The sequence below is a fragment of the Oncorhynchus masou genome, chromosome 18 (genome assembly GCF_036934945.1).
Source record: "Oncorhynchus masou masou isolate Uvic2021 chromosome 18, UVic_Omas_1.1, whole genome shotgun sequence".
NCBI lineage: Eukaryota > Metazoa > Chordata > Actinopteri > Salmoniformes > Salmonidae > Oncorhynchus > Oncorhynchus masou.
Window position 1 is genome coordinate 77,077,459 of NC_088229.1, and position 25,994 is coordinate 77,103,452.

Below are 25,994 nucleotides of genomic sequence, written 5' to 3' on the forward strand. Positions count from 1 at the left end.
CCACGAAAGACTTAATCTTCAGGGACGCAGAGAGAGAGGGGACTCCGATGAACTCTCCAGCAGACGAAGGATTCCAACAAAGATCACGACGACACACTGAGTGTAAATAATGAATGTGTAAAGGATTAGCATTTCAATTCATTTAATTATCAACTGTGTAGTGATTCCTTTTTTGTCTTTCCCGCCCTTCTCAGACCACACCCACTTCCCTTTGTTCACCAAGCAGTCATTTCAGCTTAGCCCACTAGGGAACCTCCCTAATCATTTCCTTGTAACCATAGCTACTGTGTTTGTTTATGCATTTCTGTGATTATTTAATTAATTAGTAAATAAATGATTAAGACAATTGGTGTACGGATGTTTCATAATAAAGACTGGGTTCGTGCAGATAACCAACAATTTACGATGTTTGGAATGAGACTAACGTGAGGTAAAGAATAATTCATTAATTAGAAGACTAACTGATCAGATAATAAAATATCTGAAAATTATAACTTGGTAATCTGAAGATTTTCCTTGGTGCCCCGACTTCCTAGTTAATTACATTTACATGATCAGTTTAATCACATAATAATAATTACAGAGAATTGATTTGATAAAATAACAGTCTTCACTTTAATGATGCCAATAACATGACATAGGTTATGATCTCTAAAAGTCTATATATAGATATCTAGGTAGATCTCTACTGTCTATGTGATGACATCTAGCTAGATATATACTGTCTATATGTAGATATCTAGGTAGATCTCTACTGTCTATATGTAGATATCTAGGTAGATCTCTACTGTCTATATGTAGATATCTAGGTAGATCTCTACTGTCTATATGATGACATCAAGAAAAATACTGTCTATATGTAGATATCTAGGTAGATATGTAATGTCTATATATAGATATCTAGCTAGATATATACAGTCTATTTGTAGATATCTAGGTAGATCTCTACTGTCTATATGTAGATAACTAGCTAGATATATACTGTCTATATGTAGATATCTAGGTAGATCTCCACTGTCTATATGTAGATATCTAGCTAGATAAATACAGTCTATATGTAGATATCTAGGTAGATAAATGCTGTCTATATGTAGATATCTAGCTAGATATATACTGTCTATATGTAGATATCTAGCTAGATATGTAATGTCTATATGTAGATATCTAGCTAGATAAATACTGTCTATCTGCAGGTCATCTGATCATATCTGGACTTTGTCCCAAAAGGCACACTATTCCCAACATAAAGTAATGCACCACGTTTGAACAGAGGACCATATAGGGAATAGGATGCTGTTTGGAATGCAAGCCCGATCTAAAGAGCTTGTTTGGGGTCTCCCAGTCCTATGGTTGGAATGCAGGAGCTTCATCTGTTCTTCAGAAGATGAATGGAATCAGAGCTTTCCGTGACCTGGGGTAGTCATGGAATGTCTCACGGTAGTACCTGTGACAGAGGGAGAGGACAAGGATCATGAATAAATGTACACTCCCAGATTTTGTCAAATGTCTACCATAGATTTAGCCTGGTCCTCCATTCTGGCCTCTTGTTTCAAGTCATTGTGTAGCGAAACCAAATGTAAGCTTGCGAGACCAGGATGGGTGTGCAAGGCCCCCATAGGTTGGTCTAGCATCAACAACTAGGTAGATCTCTACAGTCTATATGAAGATATCTAGGTTATGTCATCTAAATCAAAGTTAATTTGAATACAACAGGTGCAGACCTTAAAGTGAAATGCTTACTTAAGCCCTTAACCAACAATGCAGGTAAGAAATGTTTCTCTTTTTTTTATTTAAAAGAGATAAGAAAAAGAAATAATTAAAGAGCAGCAGTGAATAACAATAGCAGGGCTATATACAGGGTATTACAGTACAGAGTCAATGTGGAGACAATATACAGGGTATAACAGTACAGAGTCAAAGTGGAGGCTATATACAGGGTATTACAGTACAGAGTCAATGTGGAGGTTATATACAGGGTATTACAGTACAGAGTCAATGTGGAGGCTATATACAGGGTATTACAGTACAGAGTCAATGTGGAGGCTACATACAGGGGGTACCAGTACAGAGTCAATGTGGATGCTATATACAGGGGGTACCGGTACAGAGTCAATGTGGAGGCTATATACAGGGGGTACCGGTACAGAGTCAATGTGGAGGCTATATACAGGGTGTTACTGTACAGAGTCAATGTGGAGGCTATATACAGGGTGTTACGGTACAGAGTCATTGTGGAGGCTATATACAGGGGGTACCGGTACAGAGTCAATGTGGAGGCTATATAGAGGGGGTACCGGTACAGAGTCAATGTGGAGGCTATTTACAGGGGGTACCGGTACAGAGTCAATGTGGAGGCTATATACAGGGGGTACCGGTACAGAATCAATGTGGAGGCTATATACAGGGGGTACCGGTACAGAGTCAATGTGGAGGCTATACAGGGGGTACCGGTACAGAGTCAATGTGGAGGCTATATACAGGGGTACCAGTACAGAGTCAATGTGGAGGCTATATACAGGGGGTACCAGTACAGAGTCAATGTGGAGGCTGTATACAGGGGGTACCGGTACAGAGTCAATGTGGAGACTATATACAGGGTGTTACGGTACAGAGTCAATGTGGAGGCTATATACAGGGTGTTGCGGTACAGAGTCAATGTGGAGGCTATATACAGGGTATTACGGTACAGAGTCAATGTGGAGGCTATATACAGGGTGTTACGGTACAGAGTCAATGTGGAGGCTATATATAGGGTGTTACGGTACAGAGTCAATGTGGAGGCTATATACAGGGTATTACAGTACAGAGTCAATGTGGAGGCTACATACAGGGGGTACCAGTACAGAGTCAATGTGGATGCTATATACAGGGGGTACCGGTACAGAGTCAATGTGGAGGCTATATACAGGGGGTACCGGTACAGAGTCAATGTGGAGGCTATATACAGGGTGTTACTGTACAGAGTCAATGTGGAGGCTATATACAGGGTGTTACGGTACAGAGTCATTGTGGAGGCTATATACAGGGGGTACCGGTACAGAGTCAATGTGGAGGCTATATACAGGGGGTACCGGTACAGAGTCAATGTGGAGGCTATTTACAGGGGGTACCGGTACAGAGTCAATGTGGAGGCTATATACAGGGGGTACCGGTACAGAATCAATGTGGAGGCTATATACAGGGGGTACCGGTACAGAGTCAATGTGGAGGCTATACAGGGGGTACCGGTACAGAGTCAATGTGGAGGCTATATACAGGGGGTACCAGTACAGAGTCAATGTGGAGGCTATATACAGGGGGTACCAGTACAGAGTCAATGTGGAGGCTGTATACAGGGGGTACCGGTACAGAGTCAATGTGGAGACTATATACAGGGTGTTACGGTACAGAGTCAATGTGGAGGCTATATACAGGGTGTTGCGGTACAGAGTCAATGTGGAGGCTATATACAGGGTATTACGGTACAGAGTCAATGTGGAGGCTATATACAGGGTGTTACGGTACAGAGTCAATGTGGAGGCTATATATAGGGTGTTACGGTACAGAGTCAATGTGGAGGCTATATACAGGGGGTACCAGTACAGAGTCAATGTGGAGGCTATATACAGGGGGTACTGGTACAGAGTCAATGTGGAGGCTATATACAGGGTGTTACGGTACAGAGTCAATGTGGAGGCTATAAACAGGGGGTACCGGTACAGAGTCAATGTGGAGGCTATATACAGGGTGTTACGGTACAGAGTCAATGTGGAGGCTATATACAGGGTATTACGGTACAGAGTCAATGTGGAGGCTACATACAGGGTGTTACGGTACAGAGTCAATGTGGAGGCTATATACAGGGGGTACCGGTACAGAGTCAATGTGGAGGCTATATACAGGGGGTACCGGTACAGAGTCAATGTGGAGGCTACATACAGGGGGTACCGGTACATAGTCAATGTGGAGGTTATATACAGGGTGTTACGGTACAGAGTCAATTTGGAGGCTATAAACAGGGGGTACCGGTACAGAGTCAATGTGGAGGCTACATACAGGGGGTACCGGTACATAGTCAATGTGGAGGTTATATACAGGGTGTTACGGTACAGAGTCAATTTGGAGGCTATAAACAGGGGGTACCGGTACAGAGTCAATGTGGAGGCTATACAGGGGGTACCGGTACAGAGTCAATGTGGAGGCTATATACAGGGGGTACCAGTACAGAGTCAATGTGGAAGCTATATACAGGGGGTACCAGTACAGAGTCAATGTGGAGGCTGTATACAGGGGGTACCGGTACAGAGTCAATGTGGAGACTATATACAGGGTGTTACGGTACAGAGTCAATGTGGAGGCTATATACAGGGTGTTGCGGTACAGAGTCAATGTGGAGGCTATATACAGGGTATTACGGTACAGAGTCAATGTGGAGACTATACACAGGGGGTACCGGTACAGAGTCAATGTGGAGGCTACATACAGGGGGTACCGGTACAGAGTCAATGTGGAGGCTATATACAGGGGGTACCGGTACAGAGTCAATGTGGAGGCTATATACAGGGGGTACCGGTACAGAGTCAATGTGGAGGCTACATACAGGGGGTACCGGTACATAGTCAATGTGGAGGTTATATACAGGGTGTTATGGTACAGAGTCAATTTGGAGGCTATAAACAGGGGGTACCGGTACAGAGTCAATGTGGAGGCTATATACAGGGGGTACCGGTACAGAGTCAATGTGGAGGCTATACAGGGGTACCGGTACAGAGTCAATGTGGAGGCTATATACAGGGGGTACCAGTACAGAGTCAATGTGGAAGCTATATACAGGGGGTACCAGTACAGAGTCAATGTGGAGGCTATATACAGGGTGTTACGGTACAGAGTCAATGTGGAGGCTATATACTTTGTATTACGGTACAGAGTCAATGTGGAGGCTATATACAGGGTGTTACGGTACAGAGTCAATGTGGAGGCTATATACTTTGTATTACGGTACAGAGTCAATGTGGAGGCTATATACAGGGTGTTACGGTACAGAGTCAATGTGGAGGCTATATACAGGGTGTTACGGTACAGAGTCAATGTGGAGGCTATATACAGGGGTACCAGTACAGAGTCAATGTGGAGGCTATATACAGGGTGTTACGGTACAGAGTCAATGTGGAGGCTATATACAGGGTATTACGGTACAGAGTCAATGTGGAGGCTATATACAGGGTGTTACGGTACAGAGTCAATGTGGAGGCTATATACAGGGTATTACGGTACAGAGTCAATGTGGAGGCTATATACAGGGGGTACCAGTACAGAGTCAATGTGGAAGCTATATACAGGGGTACCAGTACAGAGTCAATGTGGAGGCTATATACAGGGTGTTACGGTACAGAGTCAATGTGGAGGCTATATACTTTGTATTACGGTACAGAGTCAATGTGGAGGCTATATACAGGGTGTTACGGTACAGAGTCAATGTGGAGGCTATATACTTTGTATTACGGTACAGAGTCAATGTGGAGGCTATATACAGGGTGTTACGGTACAGAGTCAATGTGGAGGCTATATACAGGGTGTTACGGTACAGAGTCAATGTGGAGGCTATATACAGGGGGTACCAGTACAGAGTCAATGTGGAGGCTATATACAGGGTGTTACGGTACAGAGTCAATGTGGAGGCTATATACAGGGTATTACGGTACAGAGTCAATGTGGAGGCTATATACAGGGTGTTACGGTACAGAGTCAATGTGGAGGCTATATACAGGGTATTACGGTACAGAGTCAATGTGGAGGCTATATACAGGGTGTTACGGTACAGAGTCAATGTGGAGGCTATATACAGGGGGTACCGGTACAGAGTCAATGTGGAGGCTATATACAGGGGGTACCGGTACAGAGTCAATGTGGAGGCCATATACAGGGAGTACCGATACAGGGTCAATGTCGAGGCTATATAAAGGGGCTACCGGTACAGAGTAAATGTGGAGGCTATATAAAGGGGGTACCGGTACAGAGTCAATGTGGAGGCTATATACAAGGGGTACCGGTACAGAGTCAATGTGGAGGCTATATACAGGGGGTACCGGAACAGAGTCAATGTCGAGGCTATATAAAGGGGCTACCGGTACAGAGTAAATGTGGAGGCTATATACAGGGGGTACCGGTACAGAGTCAATGTGGAGGCTATATACAAGGGGTACCGGTACAGAGTCAATGTGGAGGCCATATACAGGGGGTACCGATACAGAGTCAATGTCGAGGCTATATACAGGGGGTACCGGTACAGAGTCAATGTGGAGGCTATATACAGGGGGTACCGGTACAGAGTCAATGTGGAGGCTATATACAGGGGGTACCGGTACAGAGTCAATGTGGAGGCTATATACAGGGGGTACCGGTACAGAGTCAATGTGGAGGCTGTATACAGGGTATTACAGGACAGAGTCAATGTGGAGGCTGTATACAGGGGGTACCAGTACAGAGTCAATGTGGAGGCTGTATACAGGGTATTACAGTACAGAGTCAATGTGGAGGCTGTATACAGGGGGTACTGTTACAGAGTCAATGTGGAGGCTATATACAGGGGGTACCGGTACAGAGTCAATGTGGAGGCTATATACAGGGGGTACCGGTACAGAGTCAATGTGGAGGCTATATACAGGGGGTACCGGTACAGAGTCAATGTGGAGGCTATATACAGGGGTACCAGTACAGAGTCAAGGTGGAGGCTATATACAGGGGGTACCAGTACAGAGTCAATGTGGAGGCTGTATACAGGGGGTACCGGTACAGAGTCAATGTGGAGACTATATACCGGGTGTTACGGTACAGAGTCAATGTGGGGGCTATATACAGGGTGTTGCGGTACAGAGTCAATGTGGAGGCTATATACAGGGTATTACGGTACAGAGTCAATGTGGAGGCTATATACAGGGTGTTACGGTACAGAGTCAATGTGGAGGCTATATACTTTGTATTACGGTACAGAGTCAATGTGGAGGCTATATACAGGGTGTTACGGTACAGAGTCAATGTGGAGGCTATATACAGGGTGTTACGGTACAGAGTCAATGTGGAGGCTACATACAGGGGGTACCGGTACATAGTCAATGTGGAGGTTATATACAGGGTGTTACGGTACAGAGTCAATTTGGAGGCTATAAACAGTGGGTACCGGTACAGAGTCAATGTGGAGGCTATACAGGGGGTACCGGTACAGAGTCAATGTGGAGGCTATATACAGGGGGTACCAGTACAGAGTCAATGTGGAAGCTATATACAGGGGGTACCAGTACAGAGTCAATGTGGAGGCTGTATACAGGGGGTACCGGTACAGAGTCAATGTGGAGACTATATACAGGGTGTTACGGTACAGAGTCAATGTGGAGGCTATATACAGGGTGTTGCGGTACAGAGTCAATGTGGAGGCTATATACAGGGTATTACGGTACAGAGTCAATGTGGAGACTATATACAGGGGGTACCGGTACAGAGTCAATGTGGAGGCTACATACAGGGGGTACCGGTACAGAGTCAATGTGGAGGCTATATACAGGGGTACCGGTACAGAGTCAATGTGGAGGCTATATACAGGGGGTACCGGTACAGAGTCAATGTGGAGGCTACATACAGGGGGTACCGGTACATAGTCAATGTGGAGGTTATATACAGGGTGTTACGGTACAGAGTCAATTTGGAGGCTATAAACAGGGGGTACCGGTACAGAGTCAATGTGGAGGCTATATACAGGGGGTACCGGTACAGAGTCAATGTGGAGGCTATACAGGGGGTACCGGTACAGAGTCAATGTGGAGGCTATATACAGGGGGTACCAGTACAGAGTCAATGTGGAAGCTATATACAGGGGTACCAGTACAGAGTCAATGTGGAGGCTATATACAGGGTGTTACGGTACAGAGTCAATGTGGAGGCTATATACTTTGTATTACGGTACAGAGTCAATGTGGAGGCTATATACAGGGTGTTACGGTACAGAGTCAATGTGGAGGCTATATACTTTGTATTACGGTACAGAGTCAATGTGGAGGCTATATACAGGGTGTTACGGTACAGAGTCAATGTGGAGGCTATATACAGGGTGTTACGGTACAGAGTCAATGTGGAGGCTATATACAGGGGGTACCAGTACAGAGTCAATGTGGAGGCTATATACAGGGTGTTACGGTACAGAGTCAATGTGGAGGCTATATACAGGGTATTACGGTACAGAGTCAATGTGGAGGCTATATACAGGGTGTTACGGTACAGAGTCAATGTGGAGGCTATATACAGGGTATTACGGTACAGAGTCAATGTGGAGGCTATATACAGGGGGTACCAGTACAGAGTCAATGTGGAAGCTATATACAGGGGGTACCAGTACAGAGTCAATGTGGAGGCTATATACAGGGTGTTACGGTACAGAGTCAATGTGGAGGCTATATACTTTGTATTACGGTACAGAGTCAATGTGGAGGCTATATACAGGGTGTTACGGTACAGAGTCAATGTGGAGGCTATATACTTTGTATTACGGTACAGAGTCAATGTGGAGGCTATATACAGGGTGTTACGGTACAGAGTCAATGTGGAGGCTATATACAGGGTGTTACGGTACAGAGTCAATGTGGAGGCTATATACAGGGGGTACCAGTACAGAGTCAATGTGGAGGCTATATACAGGGTGTTACGGTACAGAGTCAATGTGGAGGCTATATACAGGGTATTACGGTACAGAGTCAATGTGGAGGCTATATACAGGGTGTTACGGTACAGAGTCAATGTGGAGGCTATATACAGGGTATTACGGTACAGAGTCAATGTGGAGGCTATATACAGGGGGTACCAGTACAGAGTCAATGTGGAAGCTATATACAGGGGGTACCAGTACAGAGTCAATGTGGAGGCTATATACAGGGTGTTACGGTACAGAGTCAATGTGGAGGCTATATACTTTGTATTACGGTACAGAGTCAATGTGGAGGCTATATACAGGGTGTTACGGTACAGAGTCAATGTGGAGGCTATATACTTTGTATTACGGTACAGAGTCAATGTGGAGGCTATATACAGGGTGTTACGGTACAGAGTCAATGTGGAGGCTATATACAGGGTGTTACGGTACAGAGTCAATGTGGAGGCTATATACAAGGGGTACCGGTACAGAGTCAATGTGGAGGCCATATACAGGGGGTACCGATACAGAGTCAATGTCGAGGCTATATACAGGGGGTACCGGTACAGAGTCAATGTGGAGGCTATATACAGGGGGTACCGGTACAGAGTCAATGTGGAGGCTATATACAGGGGTACCGGTACAGAGTCAATGTGGAGGCTATATACAGGGGGTACCGGTACAGAGTCAATGTGGAGGCTGTATACAGGGTATTACAGGACAGAGTCAATGTGGAGGCTGTATACAGGGGTACCAGTACAGAGTCAATGTGGAGGCTGTATACAGGGTATTACAGTACAGAGTCAATGTGGAGGCTGTATACAGGGGGTACTGTTACAGAGTCAATGTGGAGGCTATATACAGGGGGTACCGGTACAGAGTCAATGTGGAGGCTATATACAGGGGGTACCGGTACAGAGTCAATGTGGAGGCTATATACAGGGGTACCGGTACAGAGTCAATGTGGAGGCTATATACAGGGGTACCAGTACAGAGTCAAGGTGGAGGCTATATACAGGGGGTACCAGTACAGAGTCAATGTGGAGGCTGTATACAGGGGGTACCGGTACAGAGTCAATGTGGAGACTATATACCGGGTGTTACGGTACAGAGTCAATGTGGGGGCTATATACAGGGTGTTGCGGTACAGAGTCAATGTGGAGGCTATATACAGGGTATTACGGTACAGAGTCAATGTGGAGGCTATATACAGGGTGTTACGGTACAGAGTCAATGTGGAGGCTATATACTTTGTATTACGGTACAGAGTCAATGTGGAGGCTATATACAGGGTGTTACGGTACAGAGTCAATGTGGAGGCTATATACAGGGTGTTACGGTACAGAGTCAATGTGGAGGCTACATACAGGGGGTACCGGTACATAGTCAATGTGGAGGTTATATACAGGGTGTTACGGTACAGAGTCAATTTGGAGGCTATAAACAGTGGGTACCGGTACAGAGTCAATGTGGAGGCTATACAGGGGGTACCGGTACAGAGTCAATGTGGAGGCTATATACAGGGGGTACCAGTACAGAGTCAATGTGGAAGCTATATACAGGGGGTACCAGTACAGAGTCAATGTGGAGGCTGTATACAGGGGGTACCGGTACAGAGTCAATGTGGAGACTATATACAGGGTGTTACGGTACAGAGTCAATGTGGAGGCTATATACAGGGTGTTGCGGTACAGAGTCAATGTGGAGGCTATATACAGGGGGTACCGGTACAGAGTCAATGTGGAGGCTATATACAGGGGGTACCGGTACAGAGTCAATGTGGAGGCTACATACAGGGGGTACCGGTACATAGTCAATGTGGAGGTTATATACAGGGTGTTACGGTACAGAGTCAATTTGGAGGCTATAAACAGGGGGTACCGGTACAGAGTCAATGTGGAGGCTATATACAGGGGTACCGGTACAGAGTCAATGTGGAGGCTATACAGGGGGTACCGGTACAGAGTCAATGTGGAGGCTATATACAGGGGGTACCAGTACAGAGTCAATGTGGAAGCTATATACAGGGGGTACCAGTACAGAGTCAATGTGGAGGCTATATACAGGGTGTTACGGTACAGAGTCAATGTGGAGGCTATATACTTTGTATTACGGTACAGAGTCAATGTGGAGGCTATATACAGGGTGTTACGGTACAGAGTCAATGTGGAGGCTATATACTTTGTATTACGGTACAGAGTCAATGTGGAGGCTATATACAGGGTGTTACGGTACAGAGTCAATGTGGAGGCTATATACAGGGTGTTACGGTACAGAGTCAATGTGGAGGCTATATACAGGGGGTACCAGTACAGAGTCAATGTGGAGGCTATATACAGGGTGTTACGGTACAGAGTCAATGTGGAGGCTATATACAGGGTATTACGGTACAGAGTCAATGTGGAGGCTATATACAGGGTGTTACGGTACAGAGTCAATGTGGAGGCTATATACAGGGTATTACGGTACAGAGTCAATGTGGAGGCTATATACAGGGGTACCAGTACAGAGTCAATGTGGAAGCTATATACAGGGGGTACCAGTACAGAGTCAATGTGGAGGCTATATACAGGGTGTTACGGTACAGAGTCAATGTGGAGGCTATATACTTTGTATTACGGTACAGAGTCAATGTGGAGGCTATATACAGGGTGTTACGGTACAGAGTCAATGTGGAGGCTATATACTTTGTATTACGGTACAGAGTCAATGTGGAGGCTATATACAGGGTGTTACGGTACAGAGTCAATGTGGAGGCTATATACAGGGTGTTACGGTACAGAGTCAATGTGGAGGCTATATACAGGGGTACCAGTACAGAGTCAATGTGGAGGCTATATACAGGGTGTTACGGTACAGAGTCAATGTGGAGGCTATATACAGGGTATTACGGTACAGAGTCAATGTGGAGGCTATATACAGGGTGTTACGGTACAGAGTCAATGTGGAGGCTATATACAGGGTATTACGGTACAGAGTCAATGTGGAGGCTATATACAGGGGTACCAGTACAGAGTCAATGTGGAAGCTATATACAGGGGGTACCAGTACAGAGTCAATGTGGAGGCTATATACAGGGTGTTACGGTACAGAGTCAATGTGGAGGCTATATACTTTGTATTACGGTACAGAGTCAATGTGGAGGCTATATACAGGGTGTTACGGTACAGAGTCAATGTGGAGGCTATATACTTTGTATTACGGTACAGAGTCAATGTGGAGGCTATATACAGGGTGTTACGGTACAGAGTCAATGTGGAGGCTATATACAGGGTGTTACGGTACAGAGTCAATGTGGAGGCTATATACAGGGGGTACCAGTACAGAGTCAATGTGGAGGCTATATACAGGGTGTTACGGTACAGAGTCAATGTGGAGGCTATATACAGGGTATTACGGTACAGAGTCAATGTGGAGGCTATATACAGGGTGTTACGGTACAGAGTCAATGTGGAGGCTATATACAGGGTATTACGGTACAGAGTCAATGTGGAGGCTATATACAGGGTGTTACGGTACAGAGTCAATGTGGAGGCTATATACAGGGGGTACCGGTACAGAGTCAATGTGGAGGCTATATACAGGGGGTACCGGTACAGAGTCAATGTGGAGGCCATATACAGGGAGTACCGATACAGGGTCAATGTCGAGGCTATATAAAGGGGCTACCGGTACAGAGTAAATGTGGAGGCTATATAAAGGGGGTACCGGTACAGAGTCAATGTGGAGGCTATATACAAGGGGTACCGGTACAGAGTCAATGTGGAGGCTATATACAGGGGGTACCGGAACAGAGTCAATGTCGAGGCTATATAAAGGGGCTACCGGTACAGAGTAAATGTGGAGGCTATATACAGGGGGTACCGGTACAGAGTCAATGTGGAGGCTATATACAAGGGGTACCGGTACAGAGTCAATGTGGAGGCCATATACAGGGGTACCGATACAGAGTCAATGTCGAGGCTATATACAGGGGGTACCGGTACAGAGTCAATGTGGAGGCTATATACAGGGGGTACCGGTACAGAGTCAATGTGGAGGCTATATACAGGGGGTACCGGTACAGAGTCAATGTGGAGGCTATATACAGGGGGTACCGGTACAGAGTCAATGTGGAGGCTGTATACAGGGTATTACAGGACAGAGTCAATGTGGAGGCTGTATACAGGGGGTACCAGTACAGAGTCAATGTGGAGGCTGTATACAGGGTATTACAGTACAGAGTCAATGTGGAGGCTGTATACAGGGGGTACTGTTACAGAGTCAATGTGGAGGCTATATACAGGGGGTACCGGTACAGAGTCAATGTGGAGGCTATATACAGGGGGTACCGGTACAGAGTCAATGTGGAGGCTATATACAGGGGGTACCGGTACAGAGTCAATGTGGAGGCTATATACAGGGGTACCAGTACAGAGTCAAGGTGGAGGCTATATACAGGGGGTACCAGTACAGAGTCAATGTGGAGGCTGTATACAGGGGGTACCGGTACAGAGTCAATGTGGAGACTATATACCGGGTGTTACGGTACAGAGTCAATGTGGAGGCTATATACAGGGTGTTGCGGTACAGAGTCAATGTGGAGGCTATATACAGGGTATTACGGTACAGAGTCAATGTGGAGGCTATATACAGGGTGTTACGGTACAGAGTCAATGTGGAGGCTATATACTTTGTATTACGGTACAGAGTCAATGTGGAGGCTATATACAGGGTGTTACGGTACAGAGTCAATGTGGAGGCTATATACAGGGTGTTACGGTACAGAGTCAATGTGGAGGCTACATACAGGGGGTACCGGTACATAGTCAATGTGGAGGTTATATACAGGGTGTTACGGTACAGAGTCAATTTGGAGGCTATAAACAGTGGGTACCGGTACAGAGTCAATGTGGAGGCTATACAGGGGGTACCGGTACAGAGTCAATGTGGAGGCTATATACAGGGGGTACCAGTACAGAGTCAATGTGGAAGCTATATACAGGGGGTACCAGTACAGAGTCAATGTGGAGGCTGTATACAGGGGGTACCGGTACAGAGTCAATGTGGAGACTATATACAGGGTGTTACGGTACAGAGTCAATGTGGAGGCTATATACAGGGTGTTGCGGTACAGAGTCAATGTGGAGGCTATATACAGGGTATTACGGTACAGAGTCAATGTGGAGACTATATACAGGGGGTACCGGTACAGAGTCAATGTGGAGGCTACATACAGGGGGTACCGGTACAGAGTCAATGTGGAGGCTATATACAGGGGGTACCGGTACAGAGTCAATGTGGAGGCTATATACAGGGGGTACCGGTACAGAGTCAATGTGGAGGCTACATACAGGGGGTACCGGTACATAGTCAATGTGGAGGTTATATACAGGGTGTTACGGTACAGAGTCAATTTGGAGGCTATAAACAGGGGGTACCGGTACAGAGTCAATGTGGAGGCTATATACAGGGGGTACCGGTACAGAGTCAATGTGGAGGCTATACAGGGGGTACCGGTACAGAGTCAATGTGGAGGCTATATACAGGGGGTACCAGTACAGAGTCAATGTGGAAGCTATATACAGGGGGTACCAGTACAGAGTCAATGTGGAGGCTATATACAGGGTGTTACGGTACAGAGTCAATGTGGAGGCTATATACTTTGTATTACGGTACAGAGTCAATGTGGAGGCTATATACAGGGTGTTACGGTACAGAGTCAATGTGGAGGCTATATACTTTGTATTACGGTACAGAGTCAATGTGGAGGCTATATACAGGGTGTTACGGTACAGAGTCAATGTGGAGGCTATATACAGGGTGTTACGGTACAGAGTCAATGTGGAGGCTATATACAGGGGGTACCAGTACAGAGTCAATGTGGAGGCTATATACAGGGTGTTACGGTACAGAGTCAATGTGGAGGCTATATACAGGGTATTACGGTACAGAGTCAATGTGGAGGCTATATACAGGGTGTTACGGTACAGAGTCAATGTGGAGGCTATATACAGGGTATTACGGTACAGAGTCAATGTGGAGGCTATATACAGGGGGTACCAGTACAGAGTCAATGTGGAAGCTATATACAGGGGGTACCAGTACAGAGTCAATGTGGAGGCTATATACAGGGTGTTACGGTACAGAGTCAATGTGGAGGCTATATACTTTGTATTACGGTACAGAGTCAATGTGGAGGCTATATACAGGGTGTTACGGTACAGAGTCAATGTGGAGGCTATATACTTTGTATTACGGTACAGAGTCAATGTGGAGGCTATATACAGGGTGTTACGGTACAGAGTCAATGTGGAGGCTATATACAGGGTGTTACGGTACAGAGTCAATGTGGAGGCTATATACAGGGGTACCAGTACAGAGTCAATGTGGAGGCTATATACAGGGTGTTACGGTACAGAGTCAATGTGGAGGCTATATACAGGGTATTACGGTACAGAGTCAATGTGGAGGCTATATACAGGGTGTTACGGTACAGAGTCAATGTGGAGGCTATATACAGGGTATTACGGTACAGAGTCAATGTGGAGGCTATATACAGGGTGTTACGGTACAGAGTCAATGTGGAGGCTATATACAGGGGGTACCGGTACAGAGTCAATGTGGAGGCTATATACAGGGGGTACCGGTACAGAGTCAATGTGGAGGCCATATACAGGGAGTACCGATACAGGGTCAATGTCGAGGCTATATAAAGGGGCTACCGGTACAGAGTAAATGTGGAGGCTATATAAAGGGGGTACCGGTACAGAGTCAATGTGGAGGCTATATACAAGGGGTACCGGTACAGAGTCAATGTGGAGGCTATATACAGGGGTACCGGAACAGAGTCAATGTCGAGGCTATATAAAGGGGCTACCGGTACAGAGTAAATGTGGAGGCTATATACAGGGGGTACCGGTACAGAGTCAATGTGGAGGCTATATACAAGGGGTACCGGTACAGAGTCAATGTGGAGGCCATATACAGGGGGTACCGATACAGAGTCAATGTCGAGGCTATATACAGGGGGTACCGGTACAGAGTCAATGTGGAGGCTATATACAGGGGGTACCGGTACAGAGTCAATGTGGAGGCTATATACAGGGGGTACCGGTACAGAGTCAATGTGGAGGCTATATACAGGGGGTACCGGTACAGAGTCAATGTGGAGGCTGTATACAGGGTATTACAGGACAGAGTCAATGTGGAGGCTGTATACAGGGGGTACCAGTACAGAGTCAATGTGGAGGCTGTATACAGGGTATTACAGTACAGAGTCAATGTGGAGGCTGTATACAGGGGGTACTGTTACAGAGTCAATGTGGAGGCTATATACAGGGGGTACCGGTACAGAGTCAATGTGGAGGCTATATACAGGGGGTACCGGTACAGAGTCAATGTGGAGGCTATATACAGGGGGTACCGGTACAGAGTCAATGTGGAGGCTATATACAGGGGTACCAGTACAGAGTCAAGGTGGAGGCTATATACAGGGGGTACCAGTACAGAGTCAATGTGGAGGCTGTATACAGGGGGTACCGGTACAGAGTCAATGTGGAGACTATATACCGGGTGTTACGGTACAGAGTCAATGTGGGGGCTATATACAGGGTGTTGCGGTACAGAGTCAATGTGGAGGCTATATACAGGGTATTACGGTACAGAGTCAATGTGGAGGCTATATACAGGGTGTTACGGTACAGAGTCAATGTGGAGGCTATATACTTTGTATTACGGTACAGAGTCAATGTGGAGGCTATATACAGGGTGTTACGGTACAGAGTCAATGTGGAGGCTATATACAGGGTGTTACGGTACAGAGTCAATGTGGAGGCTATATACAGGGGGTACCAGTACAGAGTCAATGTGGAGGCTATATACAGGGTGTTACGGTACAGAGTCAATGTGGAGGCTATATACAGGGTATTACGGTACAGAGTCAATGTGGAGGCTATATACAGGGTGTTACGGTACAGAGTCAATGTGGAGGCTATATACAGGGGGTACCGGTACAGAGTAAATGTGGAGGCTATATACAGGGGGTACCGGTACAGAGTCAATGTCGAGGCTATATACAAGGGGTACCGGTACAGAGTCAATGTGGAGGCCATATACAGGGGGTACCGATACAGAGTCAATGTCGAGGCTATATACAGGGGGTACCGGTACAGAGTCAATGTGGAGGCTATATACAGGGGGTACCGGTACAGAGTCAATGTGGAGGCTATATACAGGGGGTACCGGTACAGAGTCAATGTGGAGGCTATATACAGGGGGTACCGGTACAGAGTCAATGTGGAGGCTGTATACAGGGTATTACAGGACAGAGTCAATGTGGAGGCTGTATACAGGGGGTACCAGTACAGAGTCAATGTGGAGGCTGTATACAGGGTATTACAGTACAGAGTCAATGTGGAGGCTGTATACAGGGGGTACTGTTACAGAGTCAATGTGGAGGCTATATACAGGGGGTACCGGTACAGAGTCAATGTGGAGGCTATATACAGGGGGTACCGGTACAGAGTCAATGTGGAGGCTATATACAGGGGGTACCGGTACAGAGTCAATGTGGAGGCTATATACAGGGGTACCAGTACAGAGTCAAGGTGGAGGCTATATACAGGGGTACCAGTACAGAGTCAATGTGGAGGCTGTATACAGGGGGTACCGGTACAGAGTCAATGTGGAGACTATATACCGGGTGTTACGGTACAGAGTCAATGTGGGGGCTATATACAGGGTGTTGCGGTACAGAGTCAATGTGGAGGCTATATACAGGGTATTACGGTACAGAGTCAATGTGGAGGCTATATACAGGGTGTTACGGTACAGAGTCAATGTGGAGGCTATATAATAATAATAATAATAATAATAATAATAATAATAATATAATATATCCCATTTAGCAGACGCTTTTGTCCAAAGCGACTTACAAGTCGGCTGGGGCCACTACTTTTACATATGGGTGGTCCCAGCGGGAAACGAACCCACGACGCTTGGCGTTGCAAGCGCCATGCTCTACCGACTGAGCCACACAGGACCCCCACACAGGACCCCCGAGTATTACGGTACAGAGTCAATGTGGAGGCTATATACAGGGTGTTACGGTACAGAGTCAATGTGGAGGCTATATACAGGGTGTTACGGTACAGAGTCAATGTGGAGGCTATATACAGGGGGTACCAGTACAGAGTCAATGTGGAGGCTATATACAGGGTGTTACGGTACAGAGTCAATGTGGAGGCTATATACAGGGTATTACGGTACAGAGTCAATGTGGAGGCTATATACAGGGTGTTACGGTACAGAGTCAATGTGGAGGCTATATACAGGGGGTACCGGTACAGAGTAAATGTGGAGGCTATATACAGGGGTACCGGTACAGAGTCAATGTGGAGGCCATATACAGGGAGTACCGATACAGAGTCAATGTCGAGGCTATATAAAGGGGCTACCGGTACAGAGTAAATGTGGTGGCTATATACAGGGGGTACCGGTACAGAGTCAATGTGGAGGCTATATACAAGGGGTACCGGTACAGAGTCAATGTGGAGGCTATATACAGGGGGTACCGGTACAGAGTCAATGTGGAGGCTATATACAGGGGGTACTGGTACAGAGTCAATGTGGAGGCCATATACAGGGGGTACCGATACAGAGTCAATGTCGAGGCTATATACAGGGGGTACCGGTACAGAGTCAATGTGGAGGCTATATACAGGGGGTACCGGTACAGAGTCAATGTGGAGGCTATATACAGGGGGTACCGGTACAGAGTCAATGTGGAGGCTATATACAGGGGGTACCGGTACAGAGTCAATGTGGAGGCTGTATACAGGGTATTACAGTACAGAGTCAATGTGGAGGCTGTATACAGGGGGTACCAGTACAGAGTCAATGTGGAGGCTGTATACAGGGTATTACAGTACAGAGTCAATGTGGAGGCTGTATACAGGGGGTACTGTGGAGGCTATATACAGGGGGTACCGGTACAGAGTCAATGTGGAGGCTATATACAGGGGGTACCGGTACAGAGTCAATGTGGAGGCTATATACAGGGGGTACCGGTACAGAGTCAATGTGGAGGCTAAATACAGGGGTACCAGTACAGAGTCAAGGTGGAGGCTATATACAGGGGGTACCAGTACAGAGTCAATGTGGAGGCTGTATACAGGGGGTACCGGTACAGAGTCAATGTGGAGACTATATACAGGGTGTTACGGTACAGAGTCAATGTGGAGGCTATATACAGGGTGTTACGGTACAGAGTCAATGTGGAGGCTATATACAGGGTATTACGGTACAGAGTCAATGTGGAGGCTATATACAGGGGGTACCAGTACAGAGTCAATGTGGAAGCTATATACAGGGGGTACCAGTACAGAGTCAATGTGGAGGCTATATACAGGGTGTTACGGTACAGAGTCAATGTGGAGGCTATATACTTTGTATTACGGTACAGAGTCAATGTGGAGGCTATATACAGGGTGTTACGGTACAGAGTCAATGTGGAGGCTATATACTTTGTATTACGGTACAGAGTCAATGTGGAGGCTATATACAGGGTGTTACGGTACAGAGTCAATGTGGAGGCTATATACAGGGTGTTACGGTACAGAGTCAATGTGGAGGCTATATACAGGGGGTACCAGTACAGAGTCAATGTGGAGGCTATATACAGGGTGTTACGGTACAGAGTCAATGTGGAGGCTATATACAGGGTATTACGGTACAGAGTCAATGTGGAGGCTATATACAGGGTGTTACGGTACAGAGTCAATGTGGAGGCTATATACAGGGTATTACGGTACAGAGTCAATGTGGAGGCTATATACAGGGTGTTACGGTACAGAGTCAATGTGGAGGCTATATACAGGGGGTACCGGTACAGAGTCAATGTGGAGGCTATATACAGGGGGTACCGGTACAGAGTCAATGTGGAGGCCATATACAGGGAGTACCGATACAGGGTCAATGTCGAGGCTATATAAAGGGGCTACCGGTACAGAGTAAATGTGGAGGCTATATAAAGGGGGTACCGGTACAGAGTCAATGTGGAGGCTATATACAAGGGGTACCGGTACAGAGTCAATGTGGAGGCTATATACAGGGGGTACCGGAACAGAGTCAATGTCGAGGCTATATAAAGGGGCTACCGGTACAGAGTAAATGTGGAGGCTATATACAGGGGGTACCGGTACAGAGTCAATGTGGAGGCTATATACAAGGGGTACCGGTACAGAGTCAATGTGGAGGCCATATACAGGGGGTACCGATACAGAGTCAATGTCGAGGCTATATACAGGGGGTACCGGTACAGAGTCAATGTGGAGGCTATATACAGGGGGTACCGGTACAGAGTCAATGTGGAGGCTATATACAGGGGGTACCGGTACAGAGTCAATGTGGAGGCTATATACAGGGGGTACCGGTACAGAGTCAATGTGGAGGCTGTATACAGGGTATTACAGGACAGAGTCAATGTGGAGGCTGTATACAGGGGGTACCAGTACAGAGTCAATGTGGAGGCTGTATACAGGGTATTACAGTACAGAGTCAATGTGGAGGCTGTATACAGGGGGTACTGTTACAGAGTCAATGTGGAGGCTATATACAGGGGGTACCGGTACAGAGTCAATGTGGAGGCTATATACAGGGGGTACCGGTACAGAGTCAATGTGGAGGCTATATACAGGGGTACCAGTACAGAGTCAAGGTGGAGGCTATATACAGGGGGTACCAGTACAGAGTCAATGTGGAGGCTGTATACAGGGGGTACCGGTACAGAGTCAATGTGGAGACTATATACCGGGTGTTACGGTACAGAGTCAATGTGGGGGCTATATACAGGGTGTTGCGGTACAGAGTCAATGTGGAGGCTATATACAGGGTATTACGGTACAGAGTCAATGTGGAGGCTATATACAGGGTGTTACGGTACAGAGTCAATGTGGAGGCTATATACTTTGTATTACGGTACAGAGTCAATGTGGAGGCTATATACAGGGTGTTACGGTACAGAGTCAATGTGGAGGCTATATACAGGGTGTTACGGTACAGAGTCAATGTGGAGGCTATATACAGGGGGTACCAGTACAGAGTCAATGTGGAGGCTATATACAGGGTGTTACGGTACAGAGTCAATGTGGAGGCTATATACAGGGTATTACGGTACAGAGTCAATGTGGAGGCTATATACAGGGTGTTACGGTACAGAGTCAATGTGGAGGCTATATACAAGGGGTACCGGTACAGAGTCAATGTGGAGGCCATATACAGGGGGTACCGATACAGAGTCAATGTCGAGGCTATATACAGGGGGTACCGGTACAGAGTCAATGTGGAGGCTATATACAGGGGGTACCGGTACAGAGTCAATGTGGAGGCTATATACAGGGGGTACCGGTACAGAGTCAATGTGGAGGCTATATACAGGGGTACCGGTACAGAGTCAATGTGGAGGCTGTATACAGGGTATTACAGGACAGAGTCAATGTGGAGGCTGTATACAGGGGGTACCAGTACAGAGTCAATGTGGAGGCTGTATACAGGGTATTACAGTACAGAGTCAATGTGGAGGCTGTATACAGGGGGTACTGTTACAGAGTCAATGTGGAGGCTATATACAGGGGGTACCGGTACAGAGTCAATGTGGAGGCTATATACAGGGGGTACCGGTACAGAGTCAATGTGGAGGCTATATACAGGGGGTACCGGTACAGAGTCAATGTGGAGGCTATATACAGGGGTACCAGTACAGAGTCAAGGTGGAGGCTATATACAGGGGGTACCAGTACAGAGTCAATGTGGAGGCTGTATACAGGGGGTACCGGTACAGAGTCAATGTGGAGACTATATACCGGGTGTTACGGTACAGAGTCAATGTGGGGGCTATATACAGGGTGTTGCGGTACAGAGTCAATGTGGAGGCTATATACAGGGTATTACGGTACAGAGTCAATGTGGAGGCTATATACAGGGTGTTACGGTACAGAGTCAATGTGGAGGCTATATACTTTGTATTACGGTACAGAGTCAATGTGGAGGCTATATACAGGGTGTTACGGTACAGAGTCAATGTGGAGGCTATATACAGGGTGTTACGGTACAGAGTCAATGTGGAGGCTATATACAGGGGGTACCAGTACAGAGTCAATGTGGAGGCTATATACAGGGTGTTACGGTACAGAGTCAATGTGGAGGCTATATACAGGGTATTACGGTACAGAGTCAATGTGGAGGCTATATACAGGGTGTTACGGTACAGAGTCAATGTGGAGGCTATATACAGGGGGTACCGGTACAGAGTAAATGTGGAGGCTATATACAGGGGGTACCGGTACAGAGTCAATGTGGAGGCCATATACAGGGAGTACCGATACAGAGTCAATGTCGAGGCTATATAAAGGGGCTACCGGTACAGAGTAAATGTGGTGGCTATATACAGGGGGTACCGGTACAGAGTCAATGTGGAGGCTATATACAAGGGGTACCGGTACAGAGTCAATGTGGAGGCTATATACAGGGGGTACCGGAACAGAGTCAATGTCGAGGCTATATAAAGGGGCTACCGGTACAGAGTAAATGTGGAGGCTATATACAGGGGGTACCGGTACAGAGTCAATGTGGAGGCTATATACAAGGGGTACCGGTACAGAGTCAATGTGGAGGCTATATACAGGGGGTACCGGTACAGAGTCAATGTGGAGGCTATATACAGGGGGTACTGGTACAGAGTCAATGTGGAGGCCATATACAGGGGGTACCGATACAGAGTCAATGTCGAGGCTATATACAGGGGGTACCGGTACAGAGTCAATGTGGAGGCTATATACAGGGGGTACCGGTACAGAGTCAATGTGGAGGCTATATACAGGGGGTACCGGTACAGAGTCAATGTGGAGGCTATATACAGGGGGTACCGGTACAGAGTCAATGTGGAGGCTGTATACAGGGTATTACAGTACAGAGTCAATGTGGAGGCTGTATACAGGGGGTACTGTGGAGGCTATATACAGGGGGTACCGGTACAGAGTCAATGTGGAGGCTATATACAGGGGGTACCGGTACAGAGTCAATGTGGAGGCTATATACAGGGGGTACCGGTACAGAGTCAATGTGGAGGCTAAATACAGGGGTACCAGTACAGAGTCAAGGTGGAGGCTATATACAGGGGGTACCAGTACAGAGTCAATGTGGAGGCTGTATACAGGGGGTACCGGTACAGAGTCAATGTGGAGACTATATACAGGGTGTTACGGTACAGAGTCAATGTGGAGGCTATATACAGGGTGTTACGGTACAGAGTCAATGTGGAGGCTATATACAGGGTATTACGGTACAGAGTCAATGTGGAGGCTATATACAGGGGGTACCAGTACAGAGTCAATGTGGAAGCTATATACAGGGGGTACCAGTACAGAGTCAATGTGGAGGCTATATACAGGGTGTTACGGTACAGAGTCAATGTGGAGGCTATATACTTTGTATTACGGTACAGAGTCAATGTGGAGGCTATATACAGGGTGTTACGGTACAGAGTCAATGTGGAGGCTATATACTTTGTATTACGGTACAGAGTCAATGTGGAGGCTATATACAGGGTGTTACGGTACAGAGTCAATGTGGAGGCTATATACAGGGTGTTACGGTACAGAGTCAATGTGGAGGCTATATACAGGGGGTACCAGTACAGAGTCAATGTGGAGGCTATATACAGGGTGTTACGGTACAGAGTCAATGTGGAGGCTATATACAGGGTATTACGGTACAGAGTCAATGTGGAGGCTATATACAGGGTGTTACGGTACAGAGTCAATGTGGAGGCTATATACAGGGTATTACGGTACAGAGTCAATGTGGAGGCTATATACAGGGGGTACCGGTACAGAGTAAATGTGGAGGCTATATACAGGGGGTACCGGTACAGAGTCAATGTGGAGGCCATATACAGGGAGTACCGATACAGAGTCAATGTCGAGGCTATATAAAGGGGCTACCGGTACAGAGTAAATGTGGTGGCTATATACAGGGGGTACCGGTACAGAGTCAATGTGGAGGCTATATACAAGGGGTACCGGTACAGAGTCAATGTGGAGGCTATATACAGGGGGTACCGGAACAGAGTCAATGTCGAGGCTATATAAAGGGGCTACCGGTACAGAGTAAATGTGGAGGCTATATACAGGGGGTACCGGTACAGAGTCAATGTGGAGGCTATATACAAGGGGTACCGGTACAGAGTCAATGTGGAGGCTATATACAGGGGGTACCGGTACAGAGTCAATGTGGAGGCTATATACAGGGGGTACTGGTACAGAGTCAATGTGGAGGCCATATACAGGGGGTACCGATACAGAGTCAATGTCGAGGCTATATACAGGGGGTACCGGTACAGAGTCAATGTGGAGGCTATATACAGGGGGTACCGGTACAGAGTCAATGTGGAGGCTATATACAGGGGGTACCGGTACAGAGTCAATGTGGAGGCTATATACAGGGGGTACCGGTACAGAGTCAATGTGGAGGCTGTATACAGGGTATTACAGTACAGAGTCAATGTGGAGGCTGTATACAGGGGGTACCAGTACAGAGTCAATGTGGAGGCTGTATACAGGGTATTACAGTACAGAGTCAATGTGGAGGCTGTATACAGGGGGTACTGTGGAGGCTATATACAGGGGGTACCGGTACAGAGTCAATGTGGAGGCTATATACAGGGGGTACCGGTACAGAGTCAATGTGGAGGCTATATACAGGGGGTACCGGTACAGAGTCAATGTGGAGGCTAAATACAGGGGTACCAGTACAGAGTCAAGGTGGAGGCTATATACAGGGGGTACCAGTACAGAGTCAATGTGGAGGCTGTATACAGGGGGTACCGGTACAGAGTCAATGTGGAGACTATATACAGGGTGTTACGGTACAGAGTCAATGTGGAGGCTATATACAGGGTGTTACGGTACAGAGTCAATGTGGAGGCTATATACAGGGTATTACGGTACAGAGTCAATGTGGAGGCTATATACAGGGGGTACCAGTACAGAGTCAATGTGGAAGCTATATACAGGGGGTACCAGTACAGAGTCAATGTGGAGGCTATATACAGGGTGTTACGGTACAGAGTCAATGTGGAGGCTATATACTTTGTATTACGGTACAGAGTCAATGTGGAGGCTATATACAGGGTGTTACGGTACAGAGTCAATGTGGAGGCTATATACTTTGTATTACGGTACAGAGTCAATGTGGAGGCTATATACAGGGTGTTACGGTACAGAGTCAATGTGGAGGCTATATACAGGGTGTTACGGTACAGAGTCAATGTGGAGGCTATATACAGGGGGTACCAGTACAGAGTCAATGTGGAGGCTATATACAGGGTGTTACGGTACAGAGTCAATGTGGAGGCTATATACAGGGTATTACGGTACAGAGTCAATGTGGAGGCTATATACAGGGTGTTACGGTACAGAGTCAATGTGGAGGCTATATACAGGGGGTACCGGTACAGAGTCAATGTGGAGGCTATATACAGGGGTACCGGTACAGAGTCAATGTGGAGGCCATATACAGGGAGTACCGATACAGGGTCAATGTCGAGGCTATATAAAGGGGCTACCGGTACAGAGTAAATGTGGAGGCTATATAAAGGGGGTACCGGTACAGAGTCAATGTGGAGGCTATATACAAGGGGTACCGGTACAGAGTCAATGTGGAGGCTATATACAGGGGGTACCGGAACAGAGTCAATGTCGAGGCTATATAAAGGGGCTACCGGTACAGAGTAAATGTGGAGGCTATATACAGGGGGTACCGGTACAGAGTCAATGTGGAGGCTATATACAAGGGGTACCGGTACAGAGTCAATGTGGAGGCCATATACAGGGGGTACCGATACAGAGTCAATGTGGAGGCTATATACAGGGGGTACCGGTACAGAGTCAATGTGGAGGCTATATACAGGGGGTACCGGTACAGAGTCAATGTGGAGGCTATATACAGGGGGTACCGGTACAGAGTCAATGTGGAGGCTATATACAGGGGGTACCGGTACAGAGTCAATGTGGAGGCTGTATACAGGGTATTACAGGACAGAGTCAATGTGGAGGCTGTATACAGGGGGTACCAGTACAGAGTCAATGTGGAGGCTGTATACAGGGTATTACAGTACAGAGTCAATGTGGAGGCTGTATACAGGGGGTACTGTTACAGAGTCAATGTGGAGGCTATATACAGGGGGTACCGGTACAGAGTCAATGTGGAGGCTATATACAGGGGGTACCGGTACAGAGTCAATGTGGAGGCTATATACAGGGGTACCAGTACAGAGTCAAGGTGGAGGCTATATACAGGG

The 25,994-nt window shown here is 46.9% G+C and overlaps 1 protein-coding gene across 1 annotated transcript in view; it reads right to left on the reverse strand.

The window, feature by feature from the left end:
* Positions 1-1,085: 1,085 nt before the first annotated feature.
* The window catches only part of srd5a2b (steroid-5-alpha-reductase, alpha polypeptide 2b), an 80,970-nt gene continuing 56,061 nt past the window's right edge, over positions 1,086-25,994 (reverse strand). The window contains exon 6 of the mRNA XM_064993581.1: positions 1,086-1,444. Within this exon, the coding sequence (XP_064849653.1) occupies positions 1,378-1,444 (67 nt within the window). The 3' untranslated portion in view covers positions 1,086-1,377. The remainder of the gene's footprint in view (positions 1,445-25,994) is intronic.